Source organism: Balaenoptera physalus (assembly GCF_965194825.1).
Source record: "Balaenoptera physalus genome assembly, chromosome: 1".
Classification (NCBI taxonomy): Eukaryota; Metazoa; Chordata; class Mammalia; order Artiodactyla; family Balaenopteridae; genus Balaenoptera; species Balaenoptera physalus.
In genome coordinates, this window is record NC_138882.1 from 93,336,349 (window position 1) to 93,363,933 (window position 27,585).

The 27,585-nt window shown below is 42.7% G+C and overlaps 1 protein-coding gene across 2 annotated transcripts in view; it reads right to left on the reverse strand.

The window, feature by feature from the left end:
- PTGFRN (prostaglandin F2 receptor inhibitor) overlaps window positions 1-27,585 on the reverse strand; it is a 75,867-nt gene that overhangs the window by 2,122 nt on the left and 46,160 nt on the right. The window contains exons 5-8 of one of the 2 annotated variants that reach the window (XM_082458348.1): window positions 23,371-23,796; window positions 19,993-20,412; window positions 5,575-5,682; window positions 1,110-1,415 (exon numbers count right to left, since the gene is read on the reverse strand). In XM_082458348.1, the coding sequence (XP_082314474.1) occupies window positions 1,110-1,415; window positions 5,575-5,682; window positions 19,993-20,412; window positions 23,371-23,796 (1,260 nt within the window). The remainder of the gene's footprint in view (window positions 1-1,109; window positions 1,416-5,574; window positions 5,683-19,992; window positions 20,413-23,370; window positions 23,797-27,585) is intronic. The other variant, XM_082458349.1, reaches the window with a different exon arrangement.

Genomic DNA, 27,585 nt, shown 5'->3' on the forward strand with positions numbered 1-27,585 from the left:
TAACTGAAGTGTACTAGGGGAGCTATTTTAAGTAACACTATAGTAAATTATCTAGCAAAGTGAATAATCACTCCCTACTTGTTTAGTAAATCTGGGTTTTCATATGGAGTGACTGCAAGCAAGACATTTCTAAGAGGCAAATATGGTATAAGTGACTAAGTTGCAGGAATGCACTAACACTGTTTAGATCCCACACCCTCAACTCCCACGTCCCTGTCCCCCAAAGTACCAGCACGCCTTGGGTGGAGGCTGGCACTGTGGTTGTTTGCCTGACATTTAATACAACAGCCCCAGGAGAGATTATCATCCCATTTAACAAGAGAGGAAACGAAGGATTAGAAAGGCTAAGTCACCTGTGGAAGAGCTGGGGTTCCAATTCCAGTCTCCGCCAAACTGACACATCATCAGCGTAAGACACTCAAAGGCTCCTACTTAATCCTTGGTGGCACCTGGACTTGAATTCTCTCCATGAGTGTTTGCAGTTAACGTTTACTCTGACACTTTTTGCAGAGAAGACATGTTTCTCATTAACCAAGGAACAACTGCCCACACTCTGGGAGGCCAGGGAGCAGAGTGGTGGGAAGGGGGCCCGCTGACCATGGCGCTTTAGGCTGACCGTGGTGGTCAGTGTGGGCCAACGAGGCTGGGAGCTCCCCCTTCCATCCAGGAGGAAACCCCTTTACCAAGAAGCAGAACCAGTAGGAGGACAAGAGGGGCAGGAACCCACCTGCAGCCCCTCCTAGAGACCTGGACCCACTCTCTCGATCTGGTCTCTGCCCCTGCCTGGCAGAATCTGTGCCAACCCGAGGACACAGCAAAGTGAGTGTGTACAGAATTTAGAGAAAGCATTGAAAATCTTTCCAGTAAGTCTTAAAAATCATTTCCCAGTGGTAGCTCCAGCACACACGATACCAAAGCTGGGAAACCACAGCTCCAGCACACAGCACACCAAAGCTGTGTGCTCTTTCTGGGTACAGGCCCGGGCCAGGCTAGAGAGAAAGCAGGCACATTCCTCACAGGGTGGGAACCTGGATCCCGTCAGCGGCATCAGAGCATGGAGAGAAGACATTCCCCAAACACCAAGAGGGTTATTTGTGTGTCATTCTTACCATCCATCTTCACAGTTATAAAGATGGGCTTGGACTGGATCTCTGCCTCTTTCTGCCAGGAACCAGTGGGTGACTTCACCCACGGAGTCACGGAACAGTAGTAGTTGCCAAAGTCCTGGTCCTCGGAGCCATGCACTTGCAGCAAGAACTCTAGCACGCTCACACGCTCCAGGCTGAGGCCGCTCTTCCAGTCTCTCTGGGCCGTGTTCACAATCCCCTTCCGATCCAGGGACGACAGGAGGACGGGAGCCTTGTCCAGGCCGAAGGAGTGCACCGCAAACCAGGACACGTCAAAGGCCATGTCGTCTATGGATGACCAAGCCACAACGCTGGGGTCAGTGCCACAGGCAAAAGTACCAAGTACGGCTAACATGCCCGTAACCTGACTGTGGGCCAGCACGGCTCTACGTGCCTTGGGTCTCCCCGAATCCTCTCAACAACCCCATGATGAAGGTACTGTCACACTTCCCACTCTGTGGCGGGACCAAGTAACTGAGGTCACACAGCCAGGAGGTCACAGAGCGCGTGGCTTAACCCAGGGGTCCAGCTCCAGAATGCACCCTCTTCGCCACGCCACTGCCACTACCCAGCTGAAGGAGCACAGCCCCAAACTGTCTCCTCCAGAGAACACGGGATGAAAGGTTGGTATGTGGTGACATCGAACGCTCTGTCTCCCAAAGAAAGCAGGGTCCTTTGGCATTTCAGGCAGAAGAACCCACGACAGGAAGGACACGAAAGTCGTAAGGAATGACATGGACATAAAGTGAATCGTATGAAATGGAGAGTTGTAAACAGTTTAGATTTTATTGTTCGCTGTGATTTTTTTTTCCCCCTGAAGTGCTTAAGTTCAAAACAAGAGGAAAAAAAATGTCAAGCTGAGAAAATTGAACACAGTTTAACAGTCCCAGAGAGTAGTGCTGCAGAATCGTAAAGTACTCTGCAAAATTAAGGTTCTAACAGCCTCACATAAATTAATATGGGCATAAGAGAAAGACGGCTTTGGCACAAGTGGTAGTTCTCATAGAACGTGGAAATAGAGTGCACATCCTAAACCCCTGACCTCTTCTTCTGACTGCTACCAAGTGATACCAGCTGCGTCAGGTCTGAGAGTCACCCAGCAGGCAAGAAAGGACTGGGAGGTCACAAACACTGCTTTACCTTACATTCGCTTGATGGGGCTTTCTACACACATGTTAAATAACATAATTTTTGTTAAACAAAAAGTAACATCCATTTAGTAAAAATACACTAATAACCTCAAAAAGCACATTCTAAGGCAAATAAATTATATTCAGATTCTTACGTATTAAAAAAGAATATAAGCAAAACCAGAAGCAAGAATTTTTTTTTTTGGCCACGCCACATGGCTTGCGGGATCTTAGTTCTCCAACCAGGGATCGAACCCTGCAGTGGAAATGTGGAGCCCTAACCACTGGACAGCCAGGGAATTCCCCCAAAGCAAGAATTTTTAAAAAATTATTCAAATGATAATTCCTTTTCAACTCACTCTAAAAATGTTAAGGGCCACAGGCAAATCTCAACTCTACATATGTGATGTCAGCCCTCTACTCTGATGCACCAAAATATTATTTTTTCTTCCCCATCGACCCACCGTGGCCCTTGAGCACAACATTTGATTGTTCCGAGGGTGAGGGTCATCTCTTGCAAGAAGACCGACACCCTGAGGGCAGAGGGAGTGCGGTCAACGTCCTCACACCCTCACAGTGCCCAGGCAGAGTGGGCCCCCAGATCCCTCCCAGGTCCTCAGTGAAAACTAGCTCAGTGTTGCTGTCACCTGCAGGCGCCGGGTGGTTACTGAAGGCAAAGAGTCACAGCTGTGTCCCCATTACTTGTGTCCAGACTCTAACCCCAGTCCCGCCGTGCCGTACAGTGTGGTGGCCAGGCTGCGGGGTCAGGCGACCCGGGCTAGAATCCCAGCACTGGCTCTTGTTAGCCTAGTGACCTGGGTGAGTCACTTAAGTTCACTGTGACTTAGTTTCCTTATCTGGAAAAGGAAATTACAATAGCACCCACAGTTAGTTAGCTTTATAAAATGCTTAGAACAGCACCTGGAATATAGTAAGCGCTCAATAAAAGTTGGCCGCCATGAACATCCTTACCGCCACAGTTCAACACACACGGTCTGTACTAAGAGATGCTGTAACAGGAAGGATACTGCCACCTGCAGCAGATGCTCCTGGTGCTCCGCCCCAAACAGCTGGAGCGCTGGGCCCCCAGATGCTGCAGGTGCTGGCTGCTAAGCGCTCACACCGGTACCCTTCTCCAGAGGACTGGCCTTAGCTGACAGAAGCCACCTCCTGGAGAGCCACCCCCGGAGGTGAAGAAACACGACCCCTCCCCAGCCATTCACTGTGGACAATGACTGACAAATTGGGGTGGGGGCGGGATATAAAAGCCCAGTCCCTTAGCTCAAGGAGGTCACACTCTGTGGTACGACCCATGTTCTGGAGCTCCCCACAGGGAGTTAGACTTGCTTTGAAGATCTCTGCCTGGCTTCTTTCCCTGCTCTATCCTGATTCCCTCACTCCCTCATCGTTTCCTCCTGAGGGCACATCTTCAATTAATCACTCGCACGCTTGTCTCAGGCTTTGCTTCTAGGGAACCTGACCTAAGGCACCACCTCTAAAGGGCCGTGGTCTGCCCCTGTCCCTCCCCCTGCCTTGGCACTCGGCCCACTTGGGCCACATGTCCCTTCCAGAAGAGAATTCCTTCACAGCCCACAGGATGCGAGAGGAAAAACGAAATTACGACTTGTGTTTAATTATTCAGAATCTTCCACCCATGCAGTGTAAGAGTGCAAAGTTCTGGAAAATTGTGATCTGCAAGATAACAGCTACCTATAGGTTTTGCGATTACACTGGAGGAAAAGACTTATATTAAGGGCACAGTTGGTGACCCATCAATTTACCGAGAAAGAGCATTTAAGTGATTTATTTTTGTATATCTCTATAAATGAGCTTTTTAGATTTTTTAAAAAAATTTTTATAAATGAGCTTTAAGGGTAAAAATGGTATTACACTATTCCAACTTTGGAAAAGGATCTCCCCGCCCACCCCCCCTTCCTGGCAGTCTCCACAGAAGCGGTGGCTCAGTCAAGACCTAGGCCCCTCCTTCCTAACCCCCAGGACAGAGCTGACCCCTCTGTTGTTTTGGATGGGTTTTTTTCTTTTCCTTTCTTTACATCTTCCACAAACACTTCTCTTTTTTTCCTACCTCTAAAGCTCAACCACGTTCAAGTCCCCTATGAGAGTCAATTTCGGTATCAATCAACTCGTCCAGGGGTCAGTAAACTACAGCCTGCAGGTCCAATCCAGCCTACCACCTGTTTTTGTAAATAAAGTTTCACTGGAACACAGCCAGGCCCATCTGTTTACATTGCTCTCTTCGGCTGCTTTCCCTCTGCAACAGCAGAGTAGAGTAGCTGCTGTAGAGATCATCTGGCCCACAGAGCCAAAAATACTTTCTACCTGGGCCCTTTACAGGAAAGGTTTGCTGACCCTGAACTAGCCGCACCTGAACCTTCAGCTGGAGTCCCTGCAGTAGCCGGACCTCAGGGGGTGGCGGCCCGAGCCCCTCTCCTGTTGGTCACGCCAGATCCAATACAGCCCACCCTCACTTGGCTGACAGCCTGCCCGTAACACAGACTGAAGACCTGCTTCCAGTTTCCACCCCAGGGCCACACATCCAGTGGTCCCTGCACAGAACTCAGTGAACCCTGCACAATTTGGCCTTTTTGAGGCACAAATCTGTGTGAGGCCATGGCTCTGCTTATGATGGGGTGGGCAGTACAAAGACACCCAAGGTCAGAGCATGGGCATCCCCGAGGCAGTGAGCCAGGGTCTCCACGGGCTCTTTAGGAGAAGGCAGAGGTGGGTACAGTCCTGCTCAGCAACAGAGACACACCTACGTGCATTTAATGTCCTTTCAAACCCTGAGGGTCTACTTCAGAGTGTTAATTGCTATCTGATATTATATCATATGGTGATTTCTTTCTTGTTTGTCTCCTTAACTAGGCTGCAAGCTCCATGAGGGCAGACATGGTGCATTTTGATCACTCCTTTATTTCCAGCAACTAGAACAGCACCTGTTTATAGGAGTTCAATAAATAGCTGAATGAATGAATGAATGAATGAAAGACAAAAAGCGAGGGAGCCGGACTCTGCCAGTAGGTTGCAAACGAGCTTCAATCAGCCCCCGAAGCGGCCACTAGATCACCCTGAGAACACATTCAAATGTCTGGTTGTGTTTCCAAATCGTCAAACAGATAGTTGCATCCATTCAACACATCCTTATTAAACACCTACTGAATACTGCCGAGCTAGGCAGTTTGGGAGTAAACAGCCAATCCAATCCCTGACCTCCACATCTGTGTAACATAGTGGGGATGATATGAGAAACACTTACAAAAAGAAATACGGAGAAGGGGAAGGATGGAGAGAAGTACCTGGATCCAGGGCTGCTCCTTCAACAGTGATGATACAAAACAATTTGATGAGATCTCCCCGGATGACTGATGGCGCGTCCGAGTGCACAGAGGCATTAAATATAGGACCTGGAAGAAAGCAATGCCACCTCATGATCCTCTTTCACACTTCTGCTTAAATCCTGTTCTTGGTGTGCAAATGGGCATCTAAATGTGGGATCCCCTTCCTTGGAACTGAGCTAGAAATTCACAAAATAGGTGTCCTAAGATTGCTTTCCTTCTATTCAGAGAGACATGTGCATTAAGTGTATGAGCTTCATCTTAAGATTACAACCATGGTCTCATTTGAAGCCCACCCACCTCCCATCCTGGTACAGCCTGGGCTGTTTCTGGCTGCACATGGTTCACTTCCAGGCCAGAGTGGCTCAGAGGCCAGAGGGTTCAGGATTAAATCAGGGACGCTTTTGGTCCCGAAAGAGTGAGCAGCCTCATTGTGTTGGGTGCTGGCGACGGGCCCTGCTATTAAGAGGCTGAAATCCAGTAATGCCAACAATGACGACATTTCTATAAAGTATGGTGGGAGCACTGAAGGCGATTCATTCCAATTTGCTGTGAGAAACTGAAGAAACGTGGAAACTCCTTTTAAGAACTACCCAGGGACTTCCCTGGTGGCGCAGTGGTTAAGAATCCATCTGCCAATGCAGGGGACATGGGTTCGAGCCCTGGTCCGGGAAGATCCCACATGCCGCAGAGCAACTAAGCCCATGCACCACAACTGAGCCTGTGCTCTAGAGCCCGCGAGCCACAACTACTGAAGCCCGCGAGCCTAGAGCCTGTGCATCGCAACAAGAGAAGCCACTGCAATGAGAAGCCTGCGCACCGCAACGAAGAGTAGCCCCCACTCGCCGCAACGAGAGAAAGCCCAGGCACAGCAACAAAGACAACGCAGCCAAAAATAAAAAGGAAAAAATAAATAAATTTACAAAACTAAATAAATAAAAATAAAAACTACTCAGATAGGATCTGTCTTGCATACCTTTCTGAAACTCTCACTTGATACCCAGTTTACTTTTATAAAAGACCCCTTTCCTTCTTCCAAAGGCCAGAGGATGTTTCTACACAAACCATGCTGACTCCTCATAGTATCATCGACTCACTGCAAGGCAGAGTTGTTCCAAGTTTCTAAGTTGTAAGGCAATGAGCATATGTATGAGCAAGAAAATGTGAAGAATTAAGTAAAAAGAATTTAGGGCTAGAAGTTAATAATATTTACCATAGAGTCAGTTGGATGCATTTGACTGTAGGCATAATTATTATTGTGCTATTTCATAACTAGGCACAAATAAATGACTTACTAAATTTTAAAAAAAAGGTATGCCTTGTACGCAAGAAATCTGCAGCTCCGATCCCCTCCTTAGGCAGAGAGAAGGGCTAGGTACTGCATTCTGTTTTTAACCCCTTTACAGCTCACTTTTAGGTGAGAGCATTACATAGTTTTAGGCCAATCTGATCCTAAGAGCTTAATATTTACCTTATGCCAATTCCTAATGTCTAGGAATAGGCAAACCTGAAGAAGATTCCAGAACACCAATGCTAGGGGATTTCCCTTGGGTTTTCTGGAAAGCAAAGATAGATGGCCCTGGACAATGATTCTGAAACTCACTAGAAGCTAAGAATACAGGTGTAACTACCTTTAAAATCATATTACCAGAAAGAAAAAGGTCCTTTTTGTTTTAACATCCAAAAGAAATGACTGTGAGAGAGTAAAAGGTCATATGAACCAATGAGGCAAAAAAAATTGAAAAGTCTATACTTTCATTTCAACATGAGTAGTAAGATGAATTCATCAGATGGCTTTCTTAACACCGAGTCCATGAGTAATCTGTGTTTTGCTGGGAGAAGGGTGAAGGATGGTTGTAGAACATGGAAACCTTGAGGCATTAGGCAGCCCTGGGCAGGTTCTGCTGAGTACTCAGGTTCAGTCTAGGGCATGGAGAACGTAACAGAATAGCAGTCCCAGGACGTGGGGAATGGGATGAAAGCGAAAAGAACAAGGAAACTTTACATACTTCTAGACATCACATCCTTCAATTAACTCGGCTCAGCCATGGTTCCCCTCTGGTCCTTACCACCCTGGATTTGCTCTGTTTATAGCAGTGAGGTGGGAAAGGATTAAGCCAGTTGCTCTGAGTTGGCTCAGTGGTAATGACTGGGGGAACTTCATGCCATATATGGTCATCCATGAGGACAGGTTAGTAGCGACCATGGTGAGCAATGGGGGCTGAATTTTTTTTTCTCTGACTAGAAATTTCATGGTTATAAATAGAACTATACTATGGGGCTTTCTTAAAGTATCCAGGCCCCTTCTAAGAGAACACAAGATAATAAAACACAAGGAGATCCTCATAGTGGATTTAGGTTCTTATTTACTTAATTTGAAACAGTAGAGAAATTTGGACGTATTTCCTTTACCTTATTTGGACAAATTTCCTTACCGAATTTGGACAAATTTCACTTTCTTTTCTTTATATTTCCAAAAAAAATCCAAAATGCCTTCAAGGTCACAAGTTACTGTTCTCATCTCCCCTCATGGCCGTGGGAACAACAGAGCATTTGTGCCATGCTCACCATGCAGACAAGGACCAGGGAAAAGGCCTGCATTGTGAACTAGTCACAGCAGTGGATTTCCTTCGAACGAAATGAACGACTCACTGTTAATGTGGGTCACTATCCCAGGCTTAGAAATATTTTTATTATGGTCAATTTCTGTGGTAATGCTGTTTTCTTGAGGGGATGTGTCTGGTTAACTTCACAGATGACAGACTACAGCACAGATAATTTAAGTGAACAACCAGAGTCACTACATGTCCCTGGATTCCTAGTCTGCAGAGTACATGGACCACTTAGCTTCTAAACACAAACATTGACACAAACCATGCTCCAACTCTCGCCCCTAAAAAAAGGCTGTAAATGAGAGTATTTTTGTGAAAGCCAAAACTACAGACTGTCTGCATGTCCGTCAATAGGATAATGGTTAACCAAATTCTAGCAGGTGTAGTCATTAAAGTTGGTATTTACCTAGAATTTTTTATTACATGGAAAATGCTTATCTTATAATGTTGGGGGAAGGCAGAAAGCAGGTCATAAAATTGCATATACAGCCTGATTTCAAAGTCATGAAGAAAACATGCAAGGGAAAAATTCTAGGAAGACGAATACCACCAATTAACAACAGTCTCTGGTAAGATTATGGGTGATTCTTCCTTGTATTTTACTGTATTTTCAAACTTCTCTGTTAAGGAGAAAAACTTTATTATTATTCTTTTAAAAGGCCAAAGTCTTTAACATCATCACATTTAAACCATATTATTCCTCCTGATACTCTGAATCAGTAGAAGTTACAACTCAGGGACTTCCCTGGTGGCACAGTGGTTAAGAATCTGCCTGCTAATGCAGGGAACACAGGTTCAAGACCTGGTCCGGGAAGATCCCACATGCCGCGGCCCGTGCGCCACAACTACTGAGCCTGCACTCTGGAGCCTGTGAACCACAACTACTGAGCCTGCGAGCCACAACTACTGAGCCCGCGAGCCACAACTACTGAAGCCCATGTGCCTAGAGCCCGTGCTCCACCAAAAGAGAAGCCACTGCAATGAGAAGCCCATGCACCACAACGAAGAGTAGCCCCCACTCACCGCAACTAGAGAAAGCCCACACGCAGCAACGAAGACCCAATGCAGTCAAAAATAATAAATAAATAAAATAAAATAAAATAAAATAAAGAAAAAAAAAAAAGAAGTTACAACTCAGTAAGACCCCTTGGGGAACACAGTCCGCATACCAAGAGGCAAGTGTCCTGAAAGCAGAGGACAGAAAGGTGGACACCCAGAGGAATCTCTTTGTTACATGTGTTTTACCGTGTGCTGCTAATTTTTAGGAAGTAAAGGCTCTCAGTATCAAGTCAATGTTTTCTTGGAACTATTTGGGGCTATGGCATTGTGCTGGGTGCTGGATTTGATGGCAGCTCCTCTTAATTAAACTGTGAACTGGCCATGACAACTCCGTGGATTAAATAAAGCAAAAATCTTAGGCAGTCTATTCAACCTGTAAGTTAAAGTGATTTCATCTGTTATGCTGAGATTTAAAGAATTGAGAAATAGATTCAATTCCCATTCCTCACCTAGAAATACATACAAAAGATTTTATGTCTCCCCTCTTTCTCAAAACAGTTTTAAAGAAACATCAAATAACAAATGTAAAACAAATTGGAATAAAATCCTATAGATAATAAAACAGATACACAAATAAAGGGCAAAAACCATATAATCATCTGAATCTCAATAGTCACAGAAAAAGCACTTGACAACACCCAACACTTCATCATGATAAAAACACTCAACAGATTAGGAAGGAAAGAAAACTTCCTCAACTCAATATCTGGTGTCTACGAAAAACCCACAGCTACCATGATACTTAAGGGTAAAAGATACTTAATGGGGAAAGTTCCCCCTAAGATCAGGAACAAGACAAGGATGTCCACTTGTGCCACTACTATTCACCACTGTACTAGATTCTAGCCAGGGCAATTAGACAAGAAAAATAATTAGAAGGCATTTAGTAAAACTGAATAGAAGAAATAAAACTATCTCTATTTGTATCAATAGATGACATGATCCTATATTTAAAAACCCTAAGTAGTCAACAAAAAAAAAACTATTAGAACTAATAAACAAGTTCAGCAAGGTTGCAGGATACAAGACCAATTTATAAACGTCGATTGTGTTTCTATACACTTGCAATGAACAAACTGAAAAGGAAATTAGGAAAGCAATTAATTTATGATAGTATCAAAAAGAATAAAATGCCTAGGATAAATTTAATGAAAGAAGTTCAACATCTGTGCATTGAAAACTACAACCACCACTGACAGCAATTTTAAAAGACCCAAATAAATGGAAAGACATCTCATGTTCATGGATTAGAAAACAATATTGTTAAATAGTAATACTCTCCAAACTGATCTACAGATTTGACACAATCCCTATCAAAGTCCCAGCTGTCTTTTCTGCAGAAATTAATGAATTGATCCTAAAATTCACCTGGAAATGCAAGGGACCCAGAATAGCCAAAACAATTTTGAGAAAGAACAAAGCTGGAAGGCTCACACTGATTTCAAAACTTGGTAGAAAGCTATAGCAATTTAACAATGTGGTTCTGGTATAGGAAAAGACATAAGGATCAACAGCATAGAACTGAGAGTCCAGAAATAAACCCTTATATTCATGGTTAAATGATTTTTGACAAGTGTACCAAGACAAGTCAGTGGGGGAAAGAACAGACTTTTCAACAAGTGGTGCCAGGACAACTAGGTATTCCCATGCAAAAGAATAAAGCTGAATCCCTTCTTCATACCACACACAAAATTTAACTCATAATGGGTCATAGCCCTAAATGTAAGAGCTAAAACTGTAAAATTCTTAAAGGAAACCATAGGTGTAAATCTTCACAACCTTGGGTTAGGCAATGTTTTCTTAGATATGACACCAAAAACACAAGCAACAAAAAGAAAAAATAGATAAATTGGACTTCATCAAAATTAAAAACTTGGGTGCTTCAAAGGATACAATTAAGAAAGTGAAAAGACTACAGAGTAGGAGAAGATATTTTCAAATCACATATGTTGTTAAGGGACTTTTGTATTCAAACTATGAAAAGCTCTACTAGCCAACAATAAAAAGACAAATCAATTTAAAAATGGGCAAATGGTTTGAATAGACATTTCTCCAGAGAGGATACACATATGACCAATAACTATATGAAAAGCTGCTCAACATCAATAGTCATTAAGGAAATGCAAATTAAAACCACAATGAAATACTACTTCACATCCACTAGGTTGGCTATAATAAAAATGATGGAAAATAATAACTAGTGAGAATGTGGAGAAACTGGAACCCTTACACACTGCTGGTGGGAATGTAAAATGGTGCAGCTGTTTTGGAAAACAATTTGGCAGTTCCTCAAAGAATTAAAGAGAGTTACCGTATGATCCAGCATCACTCTTAGGTGAGAAATGAAAACTTATGTCCACACAAAAACTTGTACGCTAATGTTTATGTCAGCATATTATTATTCATAATCACCAAAAGGTGGAAACAATCTAAAGGTCCACCAACTGATGAACAGCTAAACAAAATGTGGTATATCCTCACACTGGAATATTATTCAGCCATAAAAAGGAATGAAGGATTGATACAAGATATAATGTGATGGACCTTGAAAACATTATGCTAAGCAAAAGAAGTCAGTCACAAAAGCCAACGTATATGTTTCACATCATATGAAATGTCCAAAAAAGGCAAATCTATAAAGATAGAAAGGAGATTAGTGGTTGCCAGGGGCTAGGGGTAGAGAATAGAGGGAGTGACTACTAACGGGTACAGAATTTGCTTTCTGGAGTGATTGAAAAGTTCTAGAATTAGATTCTACTGATGGTTGTACAATATATATCTGTGAATATACTAAAAACCACTAAATTGACACTTGTAATGGGTGAATTTTATGGTATGTTAACCATATCTCAATAAAGCTATTATTAGAAAACAAACAAGCAGGTACACAACAAAAGAAGCGTGTGTTTCCTCTGCTCTTTCCAAATCTGAGGGTTTAAATCAATATTTACTCTTATTAATCCACATATTAATAGATTATTAGATGCCAGAAGATTATTTCATTATACACTATAAAAAGTTATAATCATACAAAATAATATTAATAGAAAACAAACTTTACTAAGGTATAGTTTACCTTTAATATAAACGGTAAAAATTAAATTCAACAAATATCTTGCATTCATTGTACTGATCAGTTAATACCTGAATCTTTACAGGTGGGTATGAATTTACACATTCAGAAACTTCCAACTGGATCCCAGGGCAGATTTAGTGAAAACATTCAGTATTAAACTCAGAAGTGATGATCCTTCACTTTGATATTCTAAATAAGATTGGGAATCAAAAACTTTTAAATCATCTACCTGCTGAAACACAGATACACACACAGATTTGTCAAAGGAGCTTAATGAATTTCACAGATAAATAAGAAACATTTCCATTTGAGAATATGTATGTATGCTATTAAAAAAAAGTGGAACTTTCCACCTTATAGCATAAAAACATTTTACTTACCAAAGATAAAATCATTCACAATGGACACCAAAATGCTCATTTTAATTAACCCTCCCATAGGTGAACACCACTAATAGTTATTCTTAACAAAGCAGGTTGACAGATGTATTCACCCATACCACCACAGCTCTGGAGACTCGACTAATTGGAAATCTTTTTCTAGTCCAAAAGCAAGGTGAGCATATCCCATAAGGTTGGGATACTCATCCCCTGTATGGAAATACTGCTCTGATAAGTTGGGCCAAGAACAGTACCCATCACCTTCAGTCCTAGGGACCTCAAAGAGCGAAAGCCATGGGCTGGATAAGACTTGGGTCTTAGCTTTGAATCTTCCACTCTTGGCAAGTCACTTAACCCCTCTGGAGGCTCAGTTCCTTCTTATCTTTATACTCCATCCACCATGTTCCCTGAAGGATTTGATATAGGTGTGTGTCAGTTGATCTATTTAAAAAAATGAGGGTAGTATGTTCACACAAAAATTTGTACACAAATGTTCACAGCAGCATTATTCATAATAGTCAAGAACTGGAAACACTCAAATGTCCATTAGCTGATGAATGGATAAATAAAATGTGGTATATCCACACAATGGAATATTATTCAGTCATAAAAATGATGTGTTAATGAGAATTTATTTTGCGTTAAATGCTACAGTACAAAAAGAAGGGGATATGTGGTTTTTTGGTGTTTGAAGAATTTATTTTGCGTTAAATTGCTACAGTACAAAAAGAAGGGTATGTGTGGTTTTTTGGTGTTTGATTTTCTTAAAAAACAATAAGTAGTATTTGTAGTTGGGAGTTACATAGGTTTATGCAGAGAGAGCAGTTTGCTATAGCCACCAAAAAAAAAAAAATTGTCTTGCCAACACGTCCCAAGCACTTTGGGATTCCTAAACTTATTTTCTCATATAGAAAATATATTTACTGGCATTTTTTTTGCACTTCTCAAGACAAAAATGGCATTAAGTAAAAGTTACATGTAAATTTGATTCACAGGTACTTAAAAACTTAAAAGCTGCAACTGAAAGAAAAGGTCCCCAGTATTCAGATAATTATATTTTCTTTTTCTGACTACATTATGGAGTTTATACCTCATTTATTTTATATATGTTTTCTTTAAAGCACTGTTCCTTTTGACACTAAAGTTTTCACTGCACTACATTTTTCATGTAACACCAAATCCAGGATTGCACTTTACAGTGCTTTTTCCCTCACACTGCTGCTTTAAAAAACAGCTAGCATTATGAATTTACAACATGCCAAAGATGACACAGAAACTACATTTATTTTTGTTCTTGTTAAAACTCTGTGAGCAACATTTATCAAGATATTGTGTTAAATTACTGGCATTCTCTAGGTACTAAATAAAAGGCTGCAACTCTCTAACATTAAAATATATATATATATACACATATGCATATATATATATAATAAAAAATTAAAGATAAATTGAAAAAGAATGAAGTTCTGATACATGTTGCAACATGGATGACGCTTGAAAACATCATGCTAAAGTGAAAAAGGATGGGATGCAGCAAAAGCAGTTCTAAGAGGGAAGTTTACAGCAATAAAATCCTACCTTAAGAAACAAGAAACATCTCAAATAAACAATCTAACCTTACACCTAAAGCAATTAGAGAAAGAAGAACAAAAAACCCCCAAAGTTAGCAGAAGGAAAAAAATCATAAAGATCAGATCAGAAATAAATGAAAAAGAAATGAAGGAAACGATAGCAAAGATCAATAAAACTAAAAGCTGGTTCTTTGAGAAGATAAACAAAATTGATAAACCATTAGTCAGACTTATCAAGAAAAAAAGGGAGAAGACTCAAATCAATAGAATTAGAAATGAAAAAGGAGAAGTAACAACTGACACTGCAGAAATACAAAGGATCATGAGAGACTACTACAAACAACTAAATGCCAAAAAAATGGACAACCTGGAAGAAAGGGACAAATTCTTAGAAAAGCACAACTTTCCTGAACCAGGAAGAAATAGAAAATATAAAAAGACCAATCACAAGCACTGAAATTGAAACTGTGATTAAAAATCTTCCAACAAACAAAAGCCCAGGACCAGATGGCTTCACAGGCAAATTCTATCAAACATTTAGAGAAGAGCTAACATCTATCCTTCTCAAACTCTTCCAAAATATAGCAAAGGGAGGAATACTCCCAAACTCATTCTGCAAGGCCACCATCACCCTTATACCAAAACCAGACAAAGCTGTCACAAACAAAGAAAACTACAGGTCAATATCACTGATGAACACAGATGCAAAAATCCTCAACAAAATACTAGCAAACAGAATCCAACAGCACATTAAAAGGATCATACACCATGATCAAGTGAGGTTTATCCCAGGAATGCAAGGTTTCTTCAATATACACGAATCAATCAATGTGATATACCATATTAACAAACTGAAGGATAAAAACCATATGATCATCTCAATAGACACAGAAAAAGCTTTTGACAAAATTCAACACCCATTTATGATAAAAACCTTCCAGTAAGTTGGCATAGAGGGAACTTACCTCAACATAATAAAGGCCATATATGACAAACCCACAGCCAACATCGTTCTCAATGGTGAAAAACTGAAACCATTTCCTCTAAGATCAGGAACAAGACAAGGTTGTCCACTCTCACCACTATTTGAGATTTTCTTGTTTCTTGAGGTAGGATTGTATTGCTATAAACTTCCCTCTTAGAACTGCTTTTGCTGCATCCCATAGGTTTTGGATCGTCATGTTTTCATTGTCATTTGTCTCTAGGTATTTTTTGATTTCCTCTGTGATTTCTTCAGTGATCTCTTGCTTATTTAGTAACGTATTGTTTAGCCTCCATGTGTTTGAGTTTTTTACGTTTTTTTTCCCTGTAACTGATTTCTAATCTCACAGAGTTGTGGTCTGAAAAGATGCTTGATATGATTTCAATTTTCTTAAATTTACTGAGGCTTAATTTATGACCCAAAATGTGATCTATCCTGGAGAATGTTCCATGCGCACCTGAGAACAAAGTGTAATCTGCTGTTTTTGGATGGAATGTCCTATAAATATCAATTAAATCTATCGGGTATATTGTGCCATTTAAAGCTTCTGTTTCCTTATTTATTTTCATTTTGGATGATCTGTCCATTGGTGTAAGTGAGGTGTTAAAGTCCCCCACTATTATTGTGTTACTGTCGATTTCCTCTTTTATAGCTGTTAGCAGTTGCCTTATGTATTGAGGTGCTCCTATGTTGGGAGCGTATATATTTATAATTGTTATATCTTCTTCTTGGATTGATCCCTTGATCATTATGTAGTGTCCTTCCTTGTCTCTTGTAACATTCTTTATTTTAAAGTCTATTTTATCTGATATGAGTATAGCTACTCCAGCTTTCTTTTGATTTCCATTTGCATGGAATATCTTTTTCCATCCCCTCACTTTCAGTCTGTATGTGTCCCTAGGTCTGAAGTGGGTCTCTTGTAGACAGCATATATATGAGTCTTGTTTTTTGTATCCATTCAGCAAGCCTGTGTCTTTTGGTTGGAGCATTTAATCCATTCACGTTTAAGGTAATTATTGATATGTATGTTCCTATGACCATTTTCTTAATTGTTTTGGGTTTGTTTTTGTTGGTCCTTTTCTTCTCTTGTGTTTCCCACTTAGAGAAGTTCCTTTAGCATTTGTTGTAGAGTTGGTTCAGTGGTGCTGAATTCTCTTAGCTTTTGCTTGTCTGTAAAGCTTTTGATTTCTCCATCAAATCTGAATGAGATCCTTGCCAGGTAGAGTAATCTTGGTTGTGGGTTCTTCCCTTTCATCACTTTAAGTATATCATGCCACTCCCTTCTGGCTTGTAGAGTTTCTGCTGAGAAATCAGCTGTTAATGTTATGGGAGTTCCCCTGTATGTTATTTGTCATTTTTCCCTTGCTGCTTTCAATAATTTTTCTTTGTCTTTAATTTTTGCCAATTTGATTACTCTGTGTCTTGGCATGTTTCTCCTTGGGTTTACCCTGTATGGGACTTGCTGCGCTTTCTGGACTCCGGTGGCTATTTCCTTTCCCATGTTAGGGAAGTTTTCAACTATAATTTCTTCAAATATTTTCTCTGGTCCTTCCTCTCTCTCTTCTCCTTCTGGGACCCCTATAATGCGAATGTTGTTGTGTTTAATGTTGTCCCAGAAGTCTCTTAAGCTGTCTTCATTTCTTTTCATTCTTTTTTCTTTATTCTGTTCCACAGCAGTGAATTCCACCATTCTGTCTTCCAGGTCACTTATCCATTCTTCTGCCTCAGTTATTCTGCTATTGATTCCTTCTAGTGTAGTTTTCATTTCAGTTATTGTATTGTTCATCTCTGTTTGTTTGTTCTTTAATTCTTCTAGGTCTTTGTTAAACATTTCTTGCATCTTCTCGATCTTTGCCTCCATTCTTATTCTGAGGTCCTGGATCATCTTCACTATCATTATTCTGAATTCTTTTTCTGGAAAGTTGCCTATTTCCACTTCATTCATTTGTTTTTCTGGGGTTTTATCTTTTTCCTTCATCTGGTACATAGCCCTCTGCCTTTTCATCTTGTCTATCTTTCTGTGAATGTGATTTTTGTTCCACAGGCTGCAGAATTGTAGTTCTTCTTGCTTCTGCTGTCTGCCCTCTGGTGGATGAGGCTATCTCCACTCTCACCACTATTATTTAACATAGCTTTGGAAGCTTTAGCCGCAGCAATCAGAGAAGAAAAAGAAATAAAAGGAATCCAAATCGGAAAAGAAGTAGTAAAACTGTCACTATTTGCAGATGACATGATACTACACACAGAGAATCCTAAATATGCTACCAGAAAACTACTAGAGCTAATCAATGAATTTGGTAAAGTAGCAGGATACAAAATTAATGCACAGAAATCTCTTGCATTCCTATACACTAATGATGAAAAGTCTGAAAGAGAGATTAAGGAAACACTCCCATTTACCACTGCAACAAAAAGAATAAAATACCTAGGAATAAACTTACCTAAGGAGACAAAAGACCTATATGCAGAAAACTATAAGACACTGATGAAAGAAATTAAAGATGATACAAACACATGGAGAGATACACCATGTTCTTGGATTGGAAGAATCAACATTGTGAAAATGACTATACTACCCAAAGCAATCTACATATTCAAGGCAATCCCTATCAAACTACCAATGGCATTTTTCACAGAACTAGAACAAAAAATTTCACAATTTGTATGGAAACACAAAAGACCCCGAATAGCCAAAGCAATCTTGAGAAAGAAAAACAGAGCCGGAGGAATCAGGCTCCCAGACTTCAGACTAAACTACAAAGCTACAGTAATCAAGACAATATGGTACTGGCACAAAACCAGAAATATAGATCAATGGAACAGGATAGAAAGCCCAGAGATAAACCCATGCACATATGCTCACCTTATTTTTGATAAAGGAGGCAAGAATAACAATGGAGAAAAGGCAGCTTCTTCAATAAGTGGTGCTGGCAAAACTGGACAGCTACATATAAAAGAATGAAATTGGAGCACTCTCTAACAGCATACACAAAAATAAGCTCAAAATGGATTAAAGACCTCAATGTAAGGGCAGACACTATAAAATTCTTAGAGGAAAACATAGGCAGAACACTCTATGACATAAATCACAGCAAGACTGTTTTTGACCTACCTCCTAGAGAAATGGAAATAAAAACAAAAATAAACAAATGGGACCTAATGAAACTTACAAGCTTTTGCACAGCAAAGGAAACCATAAACAAGACGAAAAGACAACCCTCAGAATGGGAGAAAATATTTGCAAATGAAGCAACTGACAAAGGATTAATCTCCAAAATTTACAAGCAGCTCATGCAGCTCAATATTAAAAAAATAAACAACCCAATCAAAAAATGGGCAGAAGACCTAAATAGACATTTCTCCAAAGAAGATATACAGATTGCCAACAAACACATGAAAGGATGCTCAACATCACTAATCATTAGAGAAATGCAAATCAAAACTACAATGAGGTATCACCTCACACCGGTCAGAGTGGCCATCATCAAAACATCTACAAACAATAAATGCTGGAGAGGGTGTGGAGAAAAGGGAACCCTCCTGCACTGTTGGTGGGAATGTAAATTGATACAGCCACTATGGAGAACAGTACGGAGGTTCCTTAAAAAACTAAAAATAGAACTACCATATGACCCAGCAATCCCACTACTGGGCATATACCCTGAGAAAACCATAATTCAAAAAGAGTCATGTACCACAATGTTCACTGCAGCTCTATTTACAATAGCCAGGACATGGAAGCAACCTAAGTGTCCATTGACAGATGAATGGATAAAGAAGACGTGGCACATATATACAATGGAATAGTACTCAGCCATAAAAAGAAATGAAACTGAGTTATTTGTAGTGAGGTGGATGGAACTAGAGACTGTCATACAGAGTGAAGTAAGTCAGAAAGAGAAAAACAAATACCATATGCTAACACATATATATGGAATCTAAAAAAAAAAAAAGATGGTTCTTAAGAACCTAGGGGCAGGTCAGGAATAAAGATGCAGACGTAGAGAATGGACTCTAGGACACAGGGAGGGGGAAGGGTGAGCTGGGACGATATGAGAGAGTGGCATGGACATATATACACTACCAAATGTAAAATAGACAGCTAGTGGGAAGCAGCCCCATAGCACAGGGAGATCAGCTCGGTGCCTTGTGACCACTTAGAGTGGTGGGATAGGGAGGGTGGGAGGGAGACGCAAGAGGGAGGAGATATGGGGATATATGTATATGTATAGCTGATTCACTTTGTTATAAAGCAGAAACTAACACATCATTGTAAAGCAATTATACTCCAATAAAGATGTTAAAAAAAATAAAAAATAAAGTGAAACAAGCCAGACACAAAGGTTACATATTACATTCCATTTATGTGAAATGTCCAGAATACGCAAGTTTATAGAGACAGAGAGGAGATTAGTGGTTGCCAAGGGGTAGGAGGTTGGGGAGCTGGGGAACTAAAGGGTGTCAGCTAAGGGTGCAGGTTTCTATTGGTTGTAATGAAAATGTTCTACAGTTGATTGTGGTGATGGTTGCACAACTTTGTGAATATACTGAAAACCACTGAACTATATATTTAAGTGGATAAATTGTATGGCACGTGAATTATATTTCAATAAAATTGTTTAAAAAAATGAAGCCATTGGATCAAAACCCTAGGGTCCCTTCCAGCTCCATCTAGGGTTCAACAGGGTTCGCTGCTCACCTGAGGTTTGGAAGTCTATCTCAATAGGATTGGAGAGGCTGGTTGCTGCTTCTCGCCACAGGCTGCCCCTAACAGGGGACCAGGCTGTCACCATGCAGCGGTACAGCCCTGCATCCGAGACCTGAGTCTGGTACATTCGATAGCGAAATTCATCTTCCTGCACTTTCTCTAACACAACTCCATCCACCCGCGAGGCATCTGTCCAGTTCTCCAGCTTCACCACAGAATCCTGGTCCAAGGAGATGATGTACTTGGTTTCGTTGGGACTGGAGAGGTCCCCAACAGGCTTCTCAGCCATGATGAGAACCGAGTAGCGTGGCGACTTAATATTTTTGGAAGACACTTTGCAAGTCATCTCAAATGTATTTCCGGCAGCAAAGAAAGGCTTGGGCTGCCTTGCCTTCACCACAAGCACGGAATCTGCAATGAAGTACCAGAAAGACATGATTTCTAACAGGATTAGCTAAATGGATATGCATCTGAAAGCACAATGTCAGGGAAATAGAAATTTATTTGCGAATTGCCGCACAATAGCGTTTAAGAAAATCTGGAAACTCAGAAAAGAAATCACGTGTCAGTAAGCAGGCTGAAATCCACCACGCTGGAAGAGGCAGAGCCGTCTGATTCGATTTACTGGGTGTGAGGGAACAGGGGATGGATGGGTGAGAATTCGTTTTTAAGGATTTTCAAGTCCTTGAGAAGTTTCACCCAGAGCGAGGATTTGGGAAGCTGCTGGTGCCCCCAAGGATGTGAGGGAGAACTCGCTTCTAGTGAACTGGGGAAGACAGGGCTCTGGGCAATGCATTTGCCTCTCCCCTCTGAGGCTCCACTGGGTACAGGGAAAGTACACTTAGCTTAACCAGCCTGCTTGGAAGAGCAAAGCAAGGGAGCAATGGGTTCTCTCTCTGTTTCATCATATGATGGTAACATTATAAAACAGATTATTACTAAAGTGACTGGAGCTTACACTTGTAGATCCAGTCATTTCCACAGAGATGCTATTTTAACATTCTGAACCAGTGTCCAGGGCTACTAACTTAAAGTGTGTGACTCCCTGACTCTCTGTCAAAAAAAATAATCCCTAAGCATATACACATTAGAATTCATCTGTATTATAATAGCTCAGTGTCAGGCACTTGGAAGGTACTTAAATATTTGTTGAACGGATGGATAAATGAATTAAACACAACTCTTTTGTCCTTTAATGAGATAATTCTATAACCCATCTGGTACCAAACATAATTTTTATGTTGGGGTTATTTTGGGAATAGTTGTTCCACCAAACCTATCAGGAGGACATGTATGTTATGGGGTCCCTCCAGAACCACTGATTCCTAAGGTTCCACTGAGCCATTCACATTCTTTCTTGGAGTTTAAATTTGTGAGATTAGAAGAGATCACTAAAGGTTAAACAAAAAAAAAAGTCCAAGGACTATGTCCTCAGGCATCTAATGTTCGAGGATCAGGAAAATGAACAGAAATCAGCAAAGGAGGCTGAGAAGAAGACTTATGAGGCTGGAGAAAAGCCTAGAGGGTAGGATCCCACAATCCAAGGAAAAATCAAAGTATTTCCAAGAAGAGGGAATGATCAACTGTGTTAAGTCCTGCTAAGTCAAGTAAGATGACTAACAACTGGACTTTGCAATATGTCAATCACTAGTCATCTTAACATGAGCAGCTGGGGCAAAAGCCAGATTAGAGCAGATTAGAGAACAGGAAGAGAGAAAATAGAGACACTGAGGACAAACAAATCAAATCCTTTGGCTATCAAAGGAAAGGAACAGAAATGAGTGGGCAAGGGGTATGGGGAACAGACAGATGGAGGGGGAAACAAGACCAAGATTAGTTTAGCTTTAATTAAAAAAAAAAAAAACAAAAAAACCCACCCACAACAAGAGATCTAAAACAGGCCAGTGGGAAACAATGGGAGTGATGTAGAAAGATAGGTGTGTTTACAGGATAGGCTGTTTGGAACTGAGAGTATGGAGGGCTCTCAGTCATCAGAAGTGAGATGTCTAATGCAGGGTGTGAGCTTGGGAGTGAATATCCAAATAGGACAGAGGTCATAATGATTAGAAAGGAGGACAGGGGACTGAGAATGAAAGGTTTCTCAACCTTAGATGCACCTGGGAACCACCTTGGGAGCATCTGACAATTCTAATGCCCAGACTGCACGGAACCTCAGGCCAATGAAGACAGAACCTCCTGTGGGACTCAAGCATCAGTATTTTTTTAAAGCTCCGCAGGTGATTCCAATGTGCAGCCAAAGGTGACCCAGCGCCCATATGGATAGTGAAGCTAGCAAGACAGGAGGAAAACTGGAGAGTAGTTGGGAGACAAAGCTGAGCATCTTCAAAGAATGCATGAGGAGGACCCAGGAGTTGACAGGTGATGGCAATGAGAGGAGGTGGAATGATCTGATGACAGGAGATCTGAAGTTGGATGCTTTTAGGGAGGAGGGAAAAGAGCCTGGAGGCTGCAGTGAGGGACGAGGAGGGCACCTGACTCATCTAGGCCAGGTTACACTGTGGGAAGAAAACACCACCACTCAGGAAGGCTCCAGGGGAAATGGTGTCCTTGGGGAGAGCGAGGTGGGTCACATTTACTGTAAGGAAGAGAAAGGACTATTCAGAGATGAGGTCAGGAAGCAGGAGATTTTGCCAAGTTCTAGAGGGCCCTGTTTGGGGTTTGGGGATTTCAGAGGCATGGCAATGAGGCGACAGAAGCATGTGGTGGGCTGTACGGTGCTTCACATCTGGGGCACGAAGGAGGACCCAGGAGGCCTGGTCTTCCTGCAGTGACGGACAAGAACAGGGATAAAAGACTCGACAAGTCTGACATCCCAAGGCACACAGGGCTCTGAGCATTCGGGAGGAAACACATCAAAGAAACTGTTTCCCTTAAGTTCCTGTCAGCTCTCCCCAGGAACACTCTCTCTGAATGGGTGACTGACCGCTCGGGGGCAGGCACAGTGGCCTGGGGCTGCCCGCTCATTCTGGGGCATCTGAAATGTGCCTGCATCCAGCGGGAACTCAGGGACCCGGATACACTCCCAAAGGCGTGTGCAAAGTTTGGCTTCAGATCACCCAGCGTGGCCATAGTGTCGATGGCGTACCCCAGGCACCCTGTGAGCGCCTACAAGATGATCTCCTAGCACCGACCAAGCCTCAGCCCTCTTGTTGGACTTACCCTTCTCAGCGTCATCATCGTAAAGGGGTTCGTGCTGAGGATAAGAGGCACAGTCACTGGAATGTGAATTTCTTGGATCCCTAGTGTAAACGGAAACCTGCAGAGTGACTGTGCCTCTGAAAATGCACAGTGGGATGACTTAAGCCAAAACAAAACAAAAATGTTCATGAACAAGGAGGAAGTGCCTACCTTCTGATGCCCAAAATATGCTGACAGGTTTGGAGAAGACGTCCTTGCGCTTCACCCAGCTGTTGTTACGCTGTTTGGTCCAGGCAGACACAACACAGTAATAACTGCCCCTGTCTTCCTCTGTAGTCCTTTGGATTCGGAAATTGAACGTGTCTGTATGCTCCTTAGAAAAAATGAAGTCTCCGTCCTGGGCCCGCTGCTTGCTCCTCTCTCCATATTTCAGTGTCCAGTCCCCGTTCATGACCGCAAGGAGCTCGCTGGTCACCACGTCATCGCTGCGCCGGTTCACCCTGTAGTACCAGGACACCGTGAAACGGACGCTCGCCTCGGTGCTCCCCACATCCACTATCCGGCATTCCAGCTCGGTGAGGTCGTCTGAGAACTCGGGGACCTTAGAAGCATTCAGGTACACCTGATAGTCTGGTTCTGAAAGAGAGAGAGGGGCCAGGATAAAAAAAAAAAAATCAAATCAGACAGAGCAATTTACCAAGAATCAGCAAAAGGAATAAGACAAGCACTATGGTTGTCCTGACAATTAAATGCCCATTCTGTTAGCTACAGTGATAGAAACGGAAGTCTTTATGTTGTATGGAAAGGATCCTCGGAGAGTTTGTTATTGCAAAACTTTCACAGCACTGCCCCCACTATCCCCCCTCAAGAAAACCTCCCAAGGCCAGAAGCCAAATGTCCCCAGTCAGAGTCTTGCTCTTTCCAGAGGGTGAGGCCAGCTGTTAGTTTCCCCAGGAAGTTGGAGTCTTCTGAGAAGACTCTCTTAAGAAGTTGGGTGTCCATGCTCTACCAAGATGTTCTCTGGCATGCCAAGCAGTGCCCAGAGACCTCCAAAGCCCCCGCTGGCACAGCACTGGAAAACCCAACCTCAGAGTACATTCTAGCTCTTGAGGCCAGTCAACCCACCGTGTCGCGGGTTCCTGCCATCCTTGGCTTTGCCCCAAAGGCAAGGCCCTCAGGTCATCATTCCTCCTGTGTATGGCCATCCTCAAACTCCCCAAACGGTATTTATTTCACTGACACACATAACTCTCCCATTCAATTCTGCCAACCTTGAAGGCAGCTCACTGTGATCCTGGCTCTAGTAAAGCCCGCTCACTATGACCATCCTGCTTCCTGCCAGGCACAAATTCTGATGAGGGAGGGAGGGAAGCCAGCAACTGCTCTCCTAGTGTCCCCACTGCCACTGTCACAGTCTTGTTATTTTTCACTTGTATAGAACTGCTCCTCCTGTGAGGTTCACTGTTTGCATTTAATCCATTTCTGCAACTCCACATTTCAAAGCCTCCCAGGAACTGGTATGAGGACCCCCTTCATTGCTTCCTTTCCTCTACCAATACCTCCTCTGCATGTCACATCTAATTATCTGAAGTTCTCCAGTCACTGCAGTCTCGCACCACCGGGTGACCTGTTTGCGGTGGCCTCTCCTCTTGACTGCCCTGCAAACTTGCTCTCATTCTTCAGTGTCACCTCCTCTGTGCTCCCTTCCTGGACACCCTTTCTCTGTGTTCCCATAAGCCGTGTAGGTACTGTTGTAAAGCAGTTATTACTCCTTGCTTGAAGATCTTGTCCCTAAGGTTCAAACATACAGCCTTGTATACAGTAGTCACTCAATAAATGTTTGCTGCCTCGATGCTAAGACTTCTGGAAAAAGCTACATTTTTCTCCTGTAGTGCTTTGCCTGCTAGGAGACAAATGATTCTACCTAAACAGAACTTTCCATTTGCCAACACTGTATTCACATCACCTCCATCAAACAGTTTAGTTTTATTTGACGTTGCTTTTATTTATGACTCATACAAATTATAAACTGCTGAGGTCAAGGAACTGTTGTTTTGTGATTTATACTTCTAACGAAATGTATAACATCATGACTTCCCCAAGAATGACTCAGTGGCCAGGAAATGTAAAGAACTCAAAATCCGAATTCCCTCAAATGTCATCTTCACAAGCACTTAATTGCAAGTGAGCCTGGACCCTGTGCCATAAGAAGTTGAACCAGCGCAGCTCTGCCCGCTGATGGGAGAATGTCCTCAGTGATGTGGACGCTACAGAGAAATATGCTAGAAGGTCATCGGCCACCTCGTTTCACAGGTGAATGTGTTAAAATGCACAGCTGGGGGGTTTCCTGGCCCTGGGCAGCGTGCTCACACACACGCTGCCTCTCCAGTGACTGCTGACTGTGGAACAAACACTGAAATGTATTTACACCATCACACGCATAAGACGAGGTATTCCCAACTTAGCCCACATCCAGGGTTTCAGACCCTTTCCTCATGTGGGACTTTAGCACAGCAACTAGAGTGAGGACAAGGACAACCAAGTTTATTTAATGTGGAAAGGACAGGCTTGAACTGGCTGTGCGCACAGCAAGACTGCCCTCCTCAGTCCTGTCAGGACCAAATGGGAACACCAGATCGTCAAGAGTCCTCATGAAGCAGCAGCAGCTTGCTCCATTCCGAGCACAACGCGAAGACCCTTCGCATGTGTCACCACATTAACCTGAACAACAAACCGTGAAGCAGTCAAGAGCGGTGGTGAGGAGCCAGGGGTCTGGAAGCCAGACTGTATTTGAATCCTGGCTCTGCCTTCACTTGCTGTGTGACCTTGGGCAGATTACTTAACCTCTCTGGTGCCTCATCTGTAAAAATGGGGAGAATAACAGTAACCACCTCATAATGTTATCATGAGGATTAGTAGTTAAAATAATATACGTGAAAGTGCTTAGACTGGTGCCTGGTCCGTGTATGTGTGGCAGGCGGTGTGGGGGGTGTACCGGCAGAGGTGGGTGCGGAGTGAGGTGAACTGGCTTGAGATGCAATGGAGACACCAAGTCAAGATGCTACGGACACAGCTCTGTGCCAGTGTTTGAACCTGGAGTCTAAGACACAGCTGGGGCCAAAGCAGGGGAACAGACAGACACAGACACACACACACACACACACACACACACACACACACACACACAGCTAAAGCCTCACTCCAAACACGCACAGCTGGCCCCTCCTCCTGACTTGCCAACCGCTGCTCCTGGTACCACACCCCACCGTTCACTCTCCCAGTCCCCCCTCTTGAAAGGTGTGCCATATCCCACCCTCTTCAGACGGTGCCTAAGTCTCCCAATTCTCCCTCCTCAGTGTCTCTTCCACTTCTCACATTCCAGGCCTCACACACAGTAGGTGCTCTATAAATATCTGTGCATAGAAGTGAAAACCTCATGACCACCATTCCCGTCCTAGCCCTCTGCCACCACCAGCCAAGACTATTGTAATAACCTTCCAACCCGCCTCTAGGCTCACACCACCAGCAGGTCACCTGTTCAAGAAGCCTCCCAGCAGGTGGCTTTTCTCTCACCTACTGAGTGACGAACACACTCTCCAGCCTGGCATTCAAGGCCCTGCAGAGTGTGAGTCTAAGCCCTCTGTCCAGCCCCACCGCCCACTGCCCTCTTGTACACGCTCCAGACTCTGTGCCGGTGGCACCTGTTACCACTCCCTCATCGCCTCCGCTGCTTCTTCCCGCTGTTGCCTCTGCCTCAGCACCTGGGACACCTGCTCAGTAAGGCGCTGAGTAAATGACCGAGCCGATTCCCCCATTCTACTCCCTCCTCTCCCCCTAGATGGATCTGTTTAAATCTATGTATCCAAATGTGGAGAAAGGAGAGGACAGGGGTTGCAGTACATGCGCATCTAGCTACAGGAATGCCAGCTTGGCAGAAGAGCAAAATCTCTTCATTGACCGGTTGGTCTCCTTGTTCTCTGTTAAAACTAAATCTTAGGCCCGCAAAAGGAGGATCCTAATGCAAAAACAAACACGTGGATTCCTGTGGACTTACAAGGCATAAGTTCCAGTGATTTAAAGGATGTGCAAAGGTCATCTGAACTATCCCCCAGCCTTGGAGGTCGCCTTCTGACTTACACTCCTAGAAAAGATATGACTCCACTACATCAGAATGGTAGGCGTGTGAGGGGGTTCCTATTTCTTTTATGTTTTGGTGCATGTATGGAAATCTTCCTCTATTGTTGTTTCACAATTTTAAAACTTGTTGGCAGAGATTGGGCTTATTCCTCAAGGTCCATCGTGCACAGACCTCTTCAGGTAGCCTCTCTTACTGAACAGGAAGCCTCCTGTGAACTCATCAGCCTGTCCCACCTCTACTTCTTATTCAGCAAACATTCACAGAGACCCTACCACCCGCCAGGTTCC